Source organism: Colias eurytheme, chromosome 4 (genome assembly GCF_061535395.1).
Source record: "Colias eurytheme isolate Ceu_HAF_F1 chromosome 4, ilColEury1 Martin Lab GWU primary, whole genome shotgun sequence".
NCBI lineage: Eukaryota > Metazoa > Arthropoda > Insecta > Lepidoptera > Pieridae > Colias > Colias eurytheme.
Window position 1 is genome coordinate 11,980,337 of NC_142983.1, and position 12,040 is coordinate 11,992,376.

The 12,040-nt window shown below is 38.6% G+C and overlaps 2 protein-coding genes across 2 annotated transcripts in view; both read left to right on the plus strand.

Annotated features, from left to right (window-relative positions):
- Nucleotides 1-9,927, plus strand: part of LOC149909252 (uncharacterized) — a 30,395-nt gene extending 20,468 nt beyond the window's left edge. The window contains exons 13-21 of the mRNA XM_090120273.1: nucleotides 2,683-2,821; nucleotides 3,508-3,653; nucleotides 4,375-4,498; nucleotides 4,585-4,666; nucleotides 4,754-4,879; nucleotides 5,517-5,662; nucleotides 6,234-6,442; nucleotides 6,527-6,688; nucleotides 9,820-9,927. Coding sequence (XP_089976399.1) covers nucleotides 2,683-2,821; nucleotides 3,508-3,653; nucleotides 4,375-4,498; nucleotides 4,585-4,666; nucleotides 4,754-4,879; nucleotides 5,517-5,662; nucleotides 6,234-6,442; nucleotides 6,527-6,688; nucleotides 9,820-9,888 — 1,203 coding nt within the window. The 3' untranslated portion in view covers nucleotides 9,889-9,927. The remainder of the gene's footprint in view (nucleotides 1-2,682; nucleotides 2,822-3,507; nucleotides 3,654-4,374; nucleotides 4,499-4,584; nucleotides 4,667-4,753; nucleotides 4,880-5,516; nucleotides 5,663-6,233; nucleotides 6,443-6,526; nucleotides 6,689-9,819) is intronic.
- LOC149909253 (uncharacterized) lies at nucleotides 519-1,676 on the plus strand. The gene has a single exon (XM_090120272.1). It carries the CDS (start codon nucleotides 690-692, stop codon nucleotides 1,491-1,493), a length of 804 nt encoding a protein of 267 aa, XP_089976398.1. The 5' UTR covers nucleotides 519-689; the 3' UTR covers nucleotides 1,494-1,676.
- Nucleotides 9,928-12,040: the final 2,113 nt, after the last annotated feature.

The window sequence follows — 12,040 nt, forward strand, 5'->3', positions numbered from 1 at the left end:
ATAATGGAACGAACTCACTTGTTCTGGAACTGTCAACACCTTTACAACTTACACCCACTTAATTGTTCACTCACTGTTACTCACAACACTAGCGCGTCAGCCCGGCGGCGCTGACTCTCAACGAGATACGAGAGGCGTAAATTCCTGAATCCCGTGATCCCGCTACGGTAGCTCGAACGACCAAAATGTAGGGCGATAGACCCAGTGGTGGGCGTGGCTAGTGTTGGAGGGATTTGTTATAAAATCAAACTAAAATTACACTAATTAATTTATTACTAAAATCACTGCTATTACACTTTTACTTGCTAATGTTAACTGTTAATGCTATTGTTAATAATTGTTATATTATATGTTAATTATTCTGTTAAATTTTTATGTTATGTTATAATATGTTTAATGTTACGCGTCGCGACGGTAATATGTTATTTGGTGGACTGATTGAATTTATGCTAAACGCCGCCCGCGATACCTAGTATTGCTGACTAGGCTGTTCGGTGGTCATTGCACCGAACAAGTACGTCAAATAGTAACAGCGCCATCTAGTACAAACATCTTGAACTGGCGCCACCAGCGAGTTTAACGCTTAATCGAACGAACGATCATTAGTTAGTTACAGTTTGAGAAATAGACACAAGAGGTCGCTACTGATATCATTTCTACAATCGTCACTTATTGTTAGTATAAGAAAAATGGAAGAAGTTATGAATATGTTACGGAAAATTCAAAGCGAACTCGATGAGCAAAAAACCACTATTTTGAAAAGCGGGGAAAAGGTAACCGAACAAGTGACCCAAAACGTAAATGGTTTACTAGAAGAAAAGTTTGCAATATTAGAAGGAAAATATGAAAACCTCAAGGAAAAGTTAGAAAATCAAGAAAAAAGGTTATACTTCTTAGAAAAACAAGCGAGACAAAGAAATATTGTTTTCTTTGGAATAGAAGAAACTGAAACTTCATATTTAAATCTGGAGAGTAACTTGATCAAATTTATAAATAAGTACTTTTCTCTTGAATTGGACAACAGAGATATTCAAGAGGCCAGAAGAATTGGAAAAAAAGGAGATAAACCTAGACCAATAACCGTCACCTTTTCAACGCTCAGCATGAAAGTGTGTATCCTTAAACAGAAAAAAGCATTTAAAGAATCTGGCTACTATATTCAAGAAGACTACCCGCTAAACATTTTAGAAAAAAGAAAAGAACTGCAAGAACAGGTCCGGATTGAAAATGGAAAGGGAAACCTTGCAATAATAAAATATGACAAACTAGTTATACTGGAAAAGAAGAAAGAGTCAACGAGTAACAATAAAAGAATGCTTTCAACTTCTCCAGAAAACAAACAGATTTCTAACAACGAAAAGAAACCACAGGCCAGTAAGAAGAATAAAACCCACACATCATTAAGAAGAACTTCTAGTTTGTCTGAGGGAGTCTTGAAACCCGGAATTCTGAACTTCTTGACCACGAAAGATAATAAGAATAAAAATACATAGCAACGAGCGTCCCCCTCTGCTGCAGATTATACAAGTAAATTAGAATTAATACAAAACAACAAACATCTTCCAAGCCGGCTGGTCACCGTGGAAGATCATGACCAAAACCCTCCAAAGGATTCAATAGAACCTATAAACGTTTTAGAACCAAAACCTAAATCAAAAAACAAATTTTATGTCATGACATATTATAACGTTAAAACTCTATCTTAACAGCCTTGGAGGAGGCCTTCACCTGCAGAGGGGTTCTAGCAGATGAACAAACTTAGATACACAGTAGATTGTAAAATTTACTTTCATTCATATTTTGCTTTAAGATACTTTTTATTTTTAAGTTACATTTATTTTTGTTAATGTTTATCACTGTCTAGAAATAAAAGGCTTTTTATTTTTTATTTATTTATACAGTCGTATTTTTGAAGCGTGACGAATAAATTAGTAAGTTAAGTATGGCAGCACTTTTTCTTTTTTTACCGCCTACATCTTTTTTATGGGCTATCGGTAAATTCTAAATATTTGTGTTACAAATCGTTTGACTTTCGCTATTTATCCGACGAGTTCAACTAACGCCCACGCGACTAGTCCGCAGGTATCAGCGTTCTGACCATCATTTTTCTTTTTGTCATTGCCTACTAAGACCCCTGTAGAACCGCCATCCTGTTACAAATGACCCGAAATTTTGTGTCAGTATCTCCCGGCCTATAAGATGTTATATAATATACTAAATACATACATTATTTATGACATTTTAGTAATGGTTCGGTCACACTACCAACGACTACGACGACAACAAAACAATCTATAAAAAACCTCTAATACATTTTTTTCTAGGAGCCACCGTTTCTACGAAAAATCTATGTTTTCATTTATTATTCGCAAAAAAAAAATTCCAATCATCAGAACGACAGGAAATTTTAATATTTTATTTTTAAGTGTGTTTTTCACAATTTTGTTAAATTGCGACTGGATGAAAATTTTGTTTGTGGTCGTCTTCGTCGTTGGTAGGGTGAACAAATCCTTAGCGAAATATCGACAATTGACAATTAGTATCGCTAGCGTATCTTAATCGTGTGTGATACCTTATGATACTGTAATATTTTATATTAGAGAATCTTAACATAAAATATTATAGTATCTTCACCGTGTGTGATGCGCTTTATGCTGACATACGATTATCATTTTGTTACAGGTCGCAACTTTGGCTTTACCGACTTTTCGAATTGTGAAGGCTATTTATTATCAATCTAAAAGAGAGGGAGACGCGAATATAGGTTCCAGGCTGCGAAACTTGTATAAACTTGTCGGCGAAGTTTACCTTAACATTTTACGTGAGTGTAAAAAATAACTACGTTAAAAACAACCGACTTCAAAAACGGAAAAGTAAAAAATAAAAAAGATTTGATATTATTAATTACTACATATTATTTAGATGTGCTATTTACTAAAAAGGTTTGATGTCGGTGCACGGGCTTAATACTAAGTGCTTAGTGCTTGGCACCGACTTCAAACCTATTTAATAAATAGCACATCTAAATAATATGTAGTAAATTATATTGACTCAACTTTATCGAGTTTGGGCTCGTTTGATTCGTGTTGAAAAATACACTAAAAAGTATTTAATAAAAAAAAACTACGTTAAAAAAACCGACTTCAAAAACAGAAAAGTAAAAAATAAAAAAGATTTGATATTAGGTATTAATTATGTATTACTGAGTTCCTATGGCCACCTTCCGATTTGATAACCTCCTCCTTTTTTTTGAAGTCGGTTAAAAATTAAGTGCTTACTTATTTTTTTAGAGATTTTAACTAGGTATTTATTCTTTTAATTTTCAGGCGTTGGAAATCCCCTCCAATATTATAGATAATAATCGATAGCGAGACGTAACATTTATTTGCAAACGAAACATTATCTTTTTAATGTGGACTCATACCATAATAAACGCATTTTCTTTCTTTCTATTATTAAATAACCGAGATAAGACTTTCATACTGGCTTCATTTTAAACAAACCTAGGTTTTGGAACACAAAATAAGAAAAGAGGAGGAACAGCGGACGAGTTATGCATCTGCGAAGCGTTGATGACGGACGCTCTGCTCAAACTCGCCAAAACACTGGCCATCGAACCCGATCTGTCGCCCCTAAAGAGGTTTACTCATTTAGTAAGTTATCGTGTACATACTCTCTTGTTTTTTATTTTTACGAGTCTTATTTTATACTTTTAGAAATTAAAATTTTGGAACGGATCGTATTAGTGTACCTATTGCACTCAGTGGCAGGCCTATATTGTGGCATACATTCATACATATATTTAAGTTCTACCTACTTGTTTCATTTTCTTTGGATCTTTTTTTTATTTTTTTAACGTATTTCATTTTATTATTCTTTTTGATTAGGCCCCCGAGTAAAAATTGGGGCCGCCACCATCTCCAGACCTTAACCTAAACTACTTTTTTTATTGGCAATATGCCCACTAGCTGAGTGGACCAGCTACGGAAGCGTATGGAAATGGCTGCACAAAGAATTAAAGGGCAGGTCGATGATAGTTCGTATAAAATCCGTTAAAAGGTTATAGAAATAAATAAATATTTTATAAATAAATAAATATTTCGGGACAATTTTCACACACGGCACAATCTGATCGCATACTAAGCTTTCGCTTGTTTTATGGCCGATAAACATACATACATTACATATATAATTTTAAATAAATACTTATATAGATAATTAACACCCAGACACAGAGCAAACATCTATGTTCATCACACAAATATTTGCCCCGGGTGGGGATCGAACCCACGACCTCTGGCTTGGAAAGCAGGGCCACTACCAACCAAGCCAACCGGCCAGTCAAATATAATAAAAAGGCAAACGGTTCGATAGGAGGAGATGCCGGCGGAGCTGCGCGCGGCAGGGCTGGCGGCGCTGGGCGGCGCGCAGCCCGCGCTGCAGCACGTCGCCTACCGCGCGCTCGACATGCTGGCCCCGCGCCTGCTGCGGCAAGACGGTGAGCGAGCCCCGCACGCTCCCCTAATGTATAAACTAATATTGCTTTTTGTGTTACCGTAATTGTTTATTTTATTTAAACCGCAGTTCAATTGAAGAAGGCCGAAACCCTGTTGTTATACTTGGATCTGTTGAGCGCTATGCGTCGGAAGTGGCCGGCGATCGTGAGGTGAATGTATATTTTGTGTCGATATTTTTAATCGTTATGCGGTTTGTTGTTTTAATATGAATGATATAACAAACGATCGTTCCGCAGCGCGGAAGAGTCGCTGCCGGCGCCCGCGGTGAGCGTCGGCTTCCTGCTGACGGCGCTGCTGGCGCTGCGGCTCTGCGCCGCGTCCGGTTGGTGCAAGCAGCGCGACAAGCTCGTGCGCATCATGGGGTGAGCGCATCCACAACTTTCGTCTATGTAATATTAATGCAATTGATGAAAACTCGAAGTGGAAGTATCTTCTCGTACCTCAGTCGCTTCATACTTCGAATATTTAGCGTGAAACATAAAATATAAATATCTTATACCATATTATGACCTTACCTTATACGGTCAGACCGCTCTGCCCCCTCGGTGCAGCTGTTGTAAACGCGTGAGGGGTTCTGGGTTCGATTCCCGGTGGAGACGAAGAAAAAAATGTCTCGGTCTGGGAGGTCACATAATGCCGATCACCTACTTATCACTAGAAAATAGATCAGCGAAACAGATGTATGCATGTGAGAGAATCATAACAGAGTAGTTGTTATGTGGCTATACCTTCCTATTATAATGTACTCTATTGTGTACAACATAATGTCGATATTGAATTGATATGAAATGCATGGGTTTACGGGCCATGCTATGGTTTATATTCCTTGAGTCAGTAGCTCGATGATATAGTCTCGGTACTACCATCGACCGCGCAAGGTGTGCGCACTGAGTCATTATTTAATATTATTTCACATATTATCTACCTAATTATAATTAATTATGGAGAGTTATTTAAATTCTCCGACATGCATAATGCATCTACCCCATACCTCACTAGGGGCCACCGGCGGCACCGCGGCGTGATGGCGGACGTGGTGCGCGCGGCGCTGGCGCGGCTGCCGGCGCGCAACCGCTGCCCGCAGTTACTCGCCACCCGCTCCGTGTACAACAACTTCGAGCAGCCCTTCGCCAAGTTCATAGCCGGTGCGCTGAGCCACGATCCCGCGTTTAATTCATTCATTCGTTCAATTATAAATAAATTAAATTAAAAGTAATACATATATGACGGTGGCACCATCGAAGCTTTAAAAAATAACGAACGGCGAACCGATATAAAAGAAATGAGATCTAAATGTGTGCCAAGTTCTGTAGACAGTCCAGAAATTTATTTACAAAGATGTATTAAGTTCTTAGGTGAACTGAAAACTCAATTGTTTTATTTTCCCTTAGAGAACAACGTTTATTCTAAAATATGACTTTTTTAAATTTAAATTATATAATTATTTTCACAAAGCAAACAACTAATGACCTATTGAACCCCATAATTTGATGAGGCTAGTTTTACATACTGTTTATATTTTGTGAGGTTCTAAAAACTAATAATTCCACCCACGTGTTAGTGTATTAAAAATATATATTATGTATAGTTATTTTAAGCGCAATTCAATTAAAGCTTATATTTAAAAAGGTTTTAACTTAAAATTTCTCTTTTCGTCGATTCTGACCTCTCTCAATGAGCGGTCGCGACGTCTGACGCGTACGATTCGATTCACAGATCCGGATCTGCTGGCGGAGGAGCTGTCGACGATCGTGCTGCGCAGCGCCGTGGACGTGGCGAGCGGGCCCGTGCGCGCCGCGCTGCCCGCGCTGGCGCCCGCCGACCGCAAGCTGCTGCGCCTGCTCGTGCGCTTCGGCTTCGGGCGCACCCTTGCCGAAGCCCAGTTTGAAAGCCTGCCGGACACGTACCCCGCTTACCGAATCAAGGTCCGGCCCTCGAAGCTTCCGTTCGTTGAAAACCATCGAGCGAGAATCTCGCGACGCGACTCACATGCGACTCGATGTTCACAGGTGACGAAAATGAACCACTCGGTGGAGTTCAGGAAGTGGTTGAAGAGAGAGACGGTGGTGGTGGAGCTGAGCGAGCTCCACCCGCTGAAGCCGCCCAAGGTGCGGAGCGTGGGCGCCTGCATGACCGCCGCCGCCGCCCTGCGGACCGCTATCGCTGAACTGGTACTTCTCTTTTCTCAAACTCGGTGATGGACGCGCAAATTGGCCTAATAATAAACTATCCATACTAATATTATAAATGCGAAAGTAACTCTGTCTGTCTGTCTGTCTGTTACTCAATCACGCCTAAACTACTGAACCAATTTGCATGAAATTTGGTATGGAGATATTTTGATACCCGAGAAAGGACATAGGCTACCTTTTATTGCGAAATATGTACCACGGCCGAAGCCGGGGCGGACCACTATATAAAAATAATTTTGATTTTCGTACATGTCAATCATTAGTTGTCAATCCTGTCAAATACGGTTGAATTTGAATACGGTCAAAATATTGTTTGACATTCATGCGTTCAAAAATGTATTTTGTGTAAAATAATTAAAAAGTAAAAAGGGTGAATAAACTATTGTCTGTATTTTTTTAAATCAATTATTGAAAAGTGCAATTAAAGCAGATACATAAAAATTCCTCAAATATTTGTGTTTACGCGTGCTTTCAGAAATTGATAAGGTATTTTCGGTGAGGAAACTAACCAAGAAGGATAGTTCGATTAATTATTAAAAAAAAAATCTCTAAAAATGTAAAAATTCTGACAACTATTTGTCGCGATTTCGTCGACTGCTTCAACAATATTGCGTTGAAATAATATTATGTATAACGTTAAAATTGAAACGGAGGCCCTGGCTCATTCGATTGAACCAAGCTAAATTGCGTTTTGAAGATTACATCCATTTACGCGATGCAATTAGCACAGAGAAGAAGATGCAGAAAATATTGGGCTATTTAGGTGCTTAGGTGCTATTTTACCGGCGACATACACAGGTAGCCCAAGTCATACGCATGAATATGCGCAAGATGCATTGACATATGTTCGTCATTATGGTCGGCCTGGATCTATTCATTACATTTACATGAAATCCAAAATGGATGGAAATTATTCTACTGCTGCGTCCCGGACAATTATCAAGTGATCGGCTCGACATTACCACACGTGTTTTCAAGCAATGAGTTACATTAAAGCAACACATCTTTCGGATTATTCAATGATGGATGTATTCAATCGATCCAGACCGACATTATGTTGTAATCACGAATATGATTGATGGACCGTGTGGCACCATCAACCGCCAATCACCATACATGGTTGACAGCGAGTGTTCCAAAAGGAATCCACGAAAATTTACTGTAGAAACTATCACAGGCAACAAGATGATAGTGGTAGAACTATCATAACTAAAGTGAAAGGAAACGATTTCGTGGTCGACACCAGTTAAAGAATGAAAAGAGTTAATCCGAATGCATCCCAGGCTGCAAAACGTAGTTTAATTCGATAATTTTTCTCTGGCACGTGTATGAAGTAATCAAGTATCTAATTATTGTTTTTTTTTTTATTCTTTTTCCTATACCTATGTGTTATTCATCGAAATAAAATGCTGTTATATATTTTTATTTATTTTGTATCATTGTATTCCATTCATCAAAGCCTAAATTAGTTCCAAGCCCAAAGGTAACACGACATTCATTGACTGGGCGGTACGAAGTTCGCCGGGCCAGCTAGAAAAAATTAAAATTAAAAAAAAATTCAATAAAAATGTAAAAAATTAAAATTATTTGTTGCGATTTCGTCGACTGCGTCAACAATATTGCGTAGCTATAAACAAGTTAAATTGCGTTTTGAAGATTGCATCCATTTACGCCATGCAATTAGCACAGAAGAAGATGCATAAAATGTTGGTCTATTGATTATTTTACCGGCGACATACACAGGTAGCCCAAGTGAATATGTGCAAGATGCAATGACATAATAATATGTTCGTCATTATGGTCGGCCAGATCTATTCATTACATTTATATGTAATCCGAAATGGATGGAAATTATTCAACTGTTGCTTCCCGGACAAATATCAAGTGATCGGCACGTCATCACCACACGTGTTTTCAAGAAAAAAATCCGATCACTGATGAGTTACATTAAAGGAACACATCTTTGGGATTATTCAATGATGGATGTATTCAATCGAATGACGAAAATCTGGCTTGCAGCATGCACACATTTTAATTTGGTTAGTCGAAAGAATAAAATATATGAGTGTGTGGGGATTGCTAATCCTAAAACCGATCCAGACCGACATGACGTTTTTATCACGAATATGATTCATGGACCGTGTGAAACCATCAACCAACAAACACCATGCATGGTTGACAGCGAGTGTACGAAAAGGTATCCACGAAAATTGATGGCAAAGACCATCACAAGCAACGATGGTTACCCACTGTATCAGCGTCGATCGCCTAATGATAATGGTAGAATTATTATCACAACTAAAGTGAAACGAAACGATGGCGTGGTCGATAACAGTTAAAGAATGAAAAGAGTTAATCCATGCTGCACAGCTTATTAAAATTCAATCATTTTTCTCTGAGACGTGTTTGAAGTAATAAATTAAAATACTATTACATATCAATCCATATAAATATTTATTTTGTATCATTGTATTACGTTCATCAAAGCCTAAATTAGTTCAGCTAAAAGGTAACACAACATTCATTGACAGGGCGGTACAAAGTTCGCCGGGACAGCTAGTTATATTATAAGCCAAAATTCGTGACATGAAATATCTTTTTCATATTTCAAAGATGGAACCTACATATTGTATATTGTAACAATAATGTATGTCATAATTCGTGGAAATCCCTTTTCGGATGTAAAAGCATGAAATAACGACATACCGACAGTTACTTTCGCATTTATTATATTAAATCTTTATATATATAAATCTCGTGTCACAATGTTTGTCCTCAATGGACTCCTAAACCACTTAACCGATTATAATAAAATTCACACACCATGTGCAGTTCGATCCAACTTGAGAGATAGGATAGGTTTTATCCCGGAAATCCCACGGGAAAGGGAACTATGCGGGGTTTTCTCTGAAAACGCGGGCGAAGCCGCGGGCGGAAAGCTAGTTTTTTATATAAATCAGTTTCTTATATTAAGAGTCGGCTAAATGAGGAGAGAATTTAGCTATTTATTTTAGGGTGTTAAGAAATATCAGTTTCCTTTTTTAGATGGAATTTGTAATTAAAATCGTAACAGAAGAATTTAGTATAACTTGAGCAATGTCGTTCGGCAGCCCGTCTGCGAGCGACACAGCCGCTGGCTGTCGAAGGCGCTGGAAGACTGGTTGCCCACGTTCGAGTAGCGCGGCGACGGGCGCCTGACCGCAGTGTGCATCGACCGCTCCCACTGCAGTTTGCGCAGCCGCATGCCTCACATTGATATTATAATTCTTTCTTCGATAAAATTGTTCATAAAAAGTGTAATATTGTTATGTATGGCATATCGTGCATTTATTTTATAATAAAATAAAAACAAACGAATTGTGTTGTTTATTTTCAATTACATAGCATTAAGGTGAATGTTCCGCCCGTCCCTCCATACATTTTTGATCACGTATACAGGGTGTCCCAGAAGTCGACGTCAAGCCGAAATTTTCTGACAGGTAATGCCACACAACTTATCAGAAAAATTAAAAGAAAAATTAAGTCATGTATTTTTGAAGTTATGGAATTTTTTTTTATTTGCAGAAAATGTACACCATGTGACAGTTTTTTTCATTCCTGTTGTTACAAATATTTACTTTTTGACAATTTTTTTTCTCTTACGTCATCCCGAATAGTGCTTTATGTAACCTGTGATCCTAAACCCTATGCCGATCACTCCAACTTGTAGGAAAATGTCATTTTATACTGTACCAAGTTTTCAAAATTAATTTTTCGCACTACTTCGACTGATCGTCCTGAAAAAAAAATGTACTACTTCAGTTTGGCAAGTAGCTTTAAAAGTTAGCGCATTTAATAAGGATTCTAACGTGGTATAACACTTATCTTAGATCGGCCTTAAAAATTTTTTTGTTAAACAAAGTCTGTTTTTAACAATTTCTTTGAAATTACAAAAAACGATTCTAGTGTACCTAAAGCGTTCCTAATGACCACAGCGTGGTTTAAATAAGATGGAGAGAGACATTCCATAAAGTGTGAGCGAGACAGATAGTGACGCTTATGACATACGGACGCAAATAAGTGAACTAGAGTAAAATAAAGACAGTCAGTTTCTTTTTAATGATTAAATTTATTACTTTTTTTTACAAAATATGTTCAAATTTCCGTTCTTCAGCTGCTCGACATCTCCTTAAAAAAGATCGTGAAATCAGGCGGGCAAATCTTCCATTATTTACAAATTCTACTTCCTGCTTCCGCTATTCTCTGTTTAAGCTCTTCTACATTTTCAATCGACTTGAAATAGACTTTTTCCTTTACTGCTCCTCAGTAAAAAAAATCTAGAGGATTTAAATCGGGTGAGTGGGCGGCCCACGAGATTGTACCAGCCATCTGTCTGGATATTCCTCGTTAAGGTGTTCTCCAACTAAGCGGCTGTAATGCTTCTCATTTACTTATTTGCGTCTGTATGTCATAAGCGGCACTATCTGTCTCGCTCACACTTTATGGAATGTCTCTCTCCATCTTATTTAAACCACGCTGTGGTCATTAGGAACGCTTTTGGTACACTAGAATCGTTTTTTGTAATTTCAAAATTGTTAAAAACAGACTTTGTTTAACAAAAAAATTTTTTATGGCCGATCTAAGGGTTCATACGCACTATGCGGGTAGCCGCATTGCGGGTAGCCGTCCGGCTGACCGCAAGCACAATTATGTACGTAATATTCATTTCTATGCGCACTGCGATGCGGCTACCCGCAGACCGCTCCGGTTGCTCGGAGAGCTGCGGCTCGAGTGACGGCCAGCCGGACGGTTGCTATACGCACTGTGCGGTTCAGTCTGCGGCTGCCCGCCATTGAGTGAGTGTGTGCACGTGGTACATCTGATAAAATGGAATTCGAAAATAAGGATGCACCCAGTACTTCTTTCTTTGCTTTTCTTCTTTACGTAACGTGTGTAAATAGCTGCAACTTCTTCCACTTCCATCTTTGAAATGGATCGACATGACCGCAAATCGCAACGGTTCTTCAACCGCACGTTGCGGTTGCGAATGCGGCTGCCCACGATCCGGCTGCCCGCATTCGCAACCGCATCCTGCGGTCAGCCGGACGGCTAGCCGCAATGCGGCTACCCGCTTAGTGCGTATGAGCTCTAAGATATAATGGAGTAAGTGTTATACCACGTTAGAATCCTTATTAAATGCGCTAACTGTTAAAGCTACTTGCCAAACTGGAGTAGTACATTTTTTTTCAGGACGATCGAAAAACTAATTTTGAAAACTTGGTACGGTATAAAATGACATTTTCCTACAAGTTGGAGTGATCGGCACAGGGTTTAGGATCACAGGTTACATAA

What these genes read in the sequence shown, in the direction of transcription:
- LOC149909253 (XM_090120272.1), top strand. Translation starts at nt 690, where the DNA reads ATGGAAGAAGTTATGAATATGTTACGGAAAATTCAAAGCGAACTCGAT.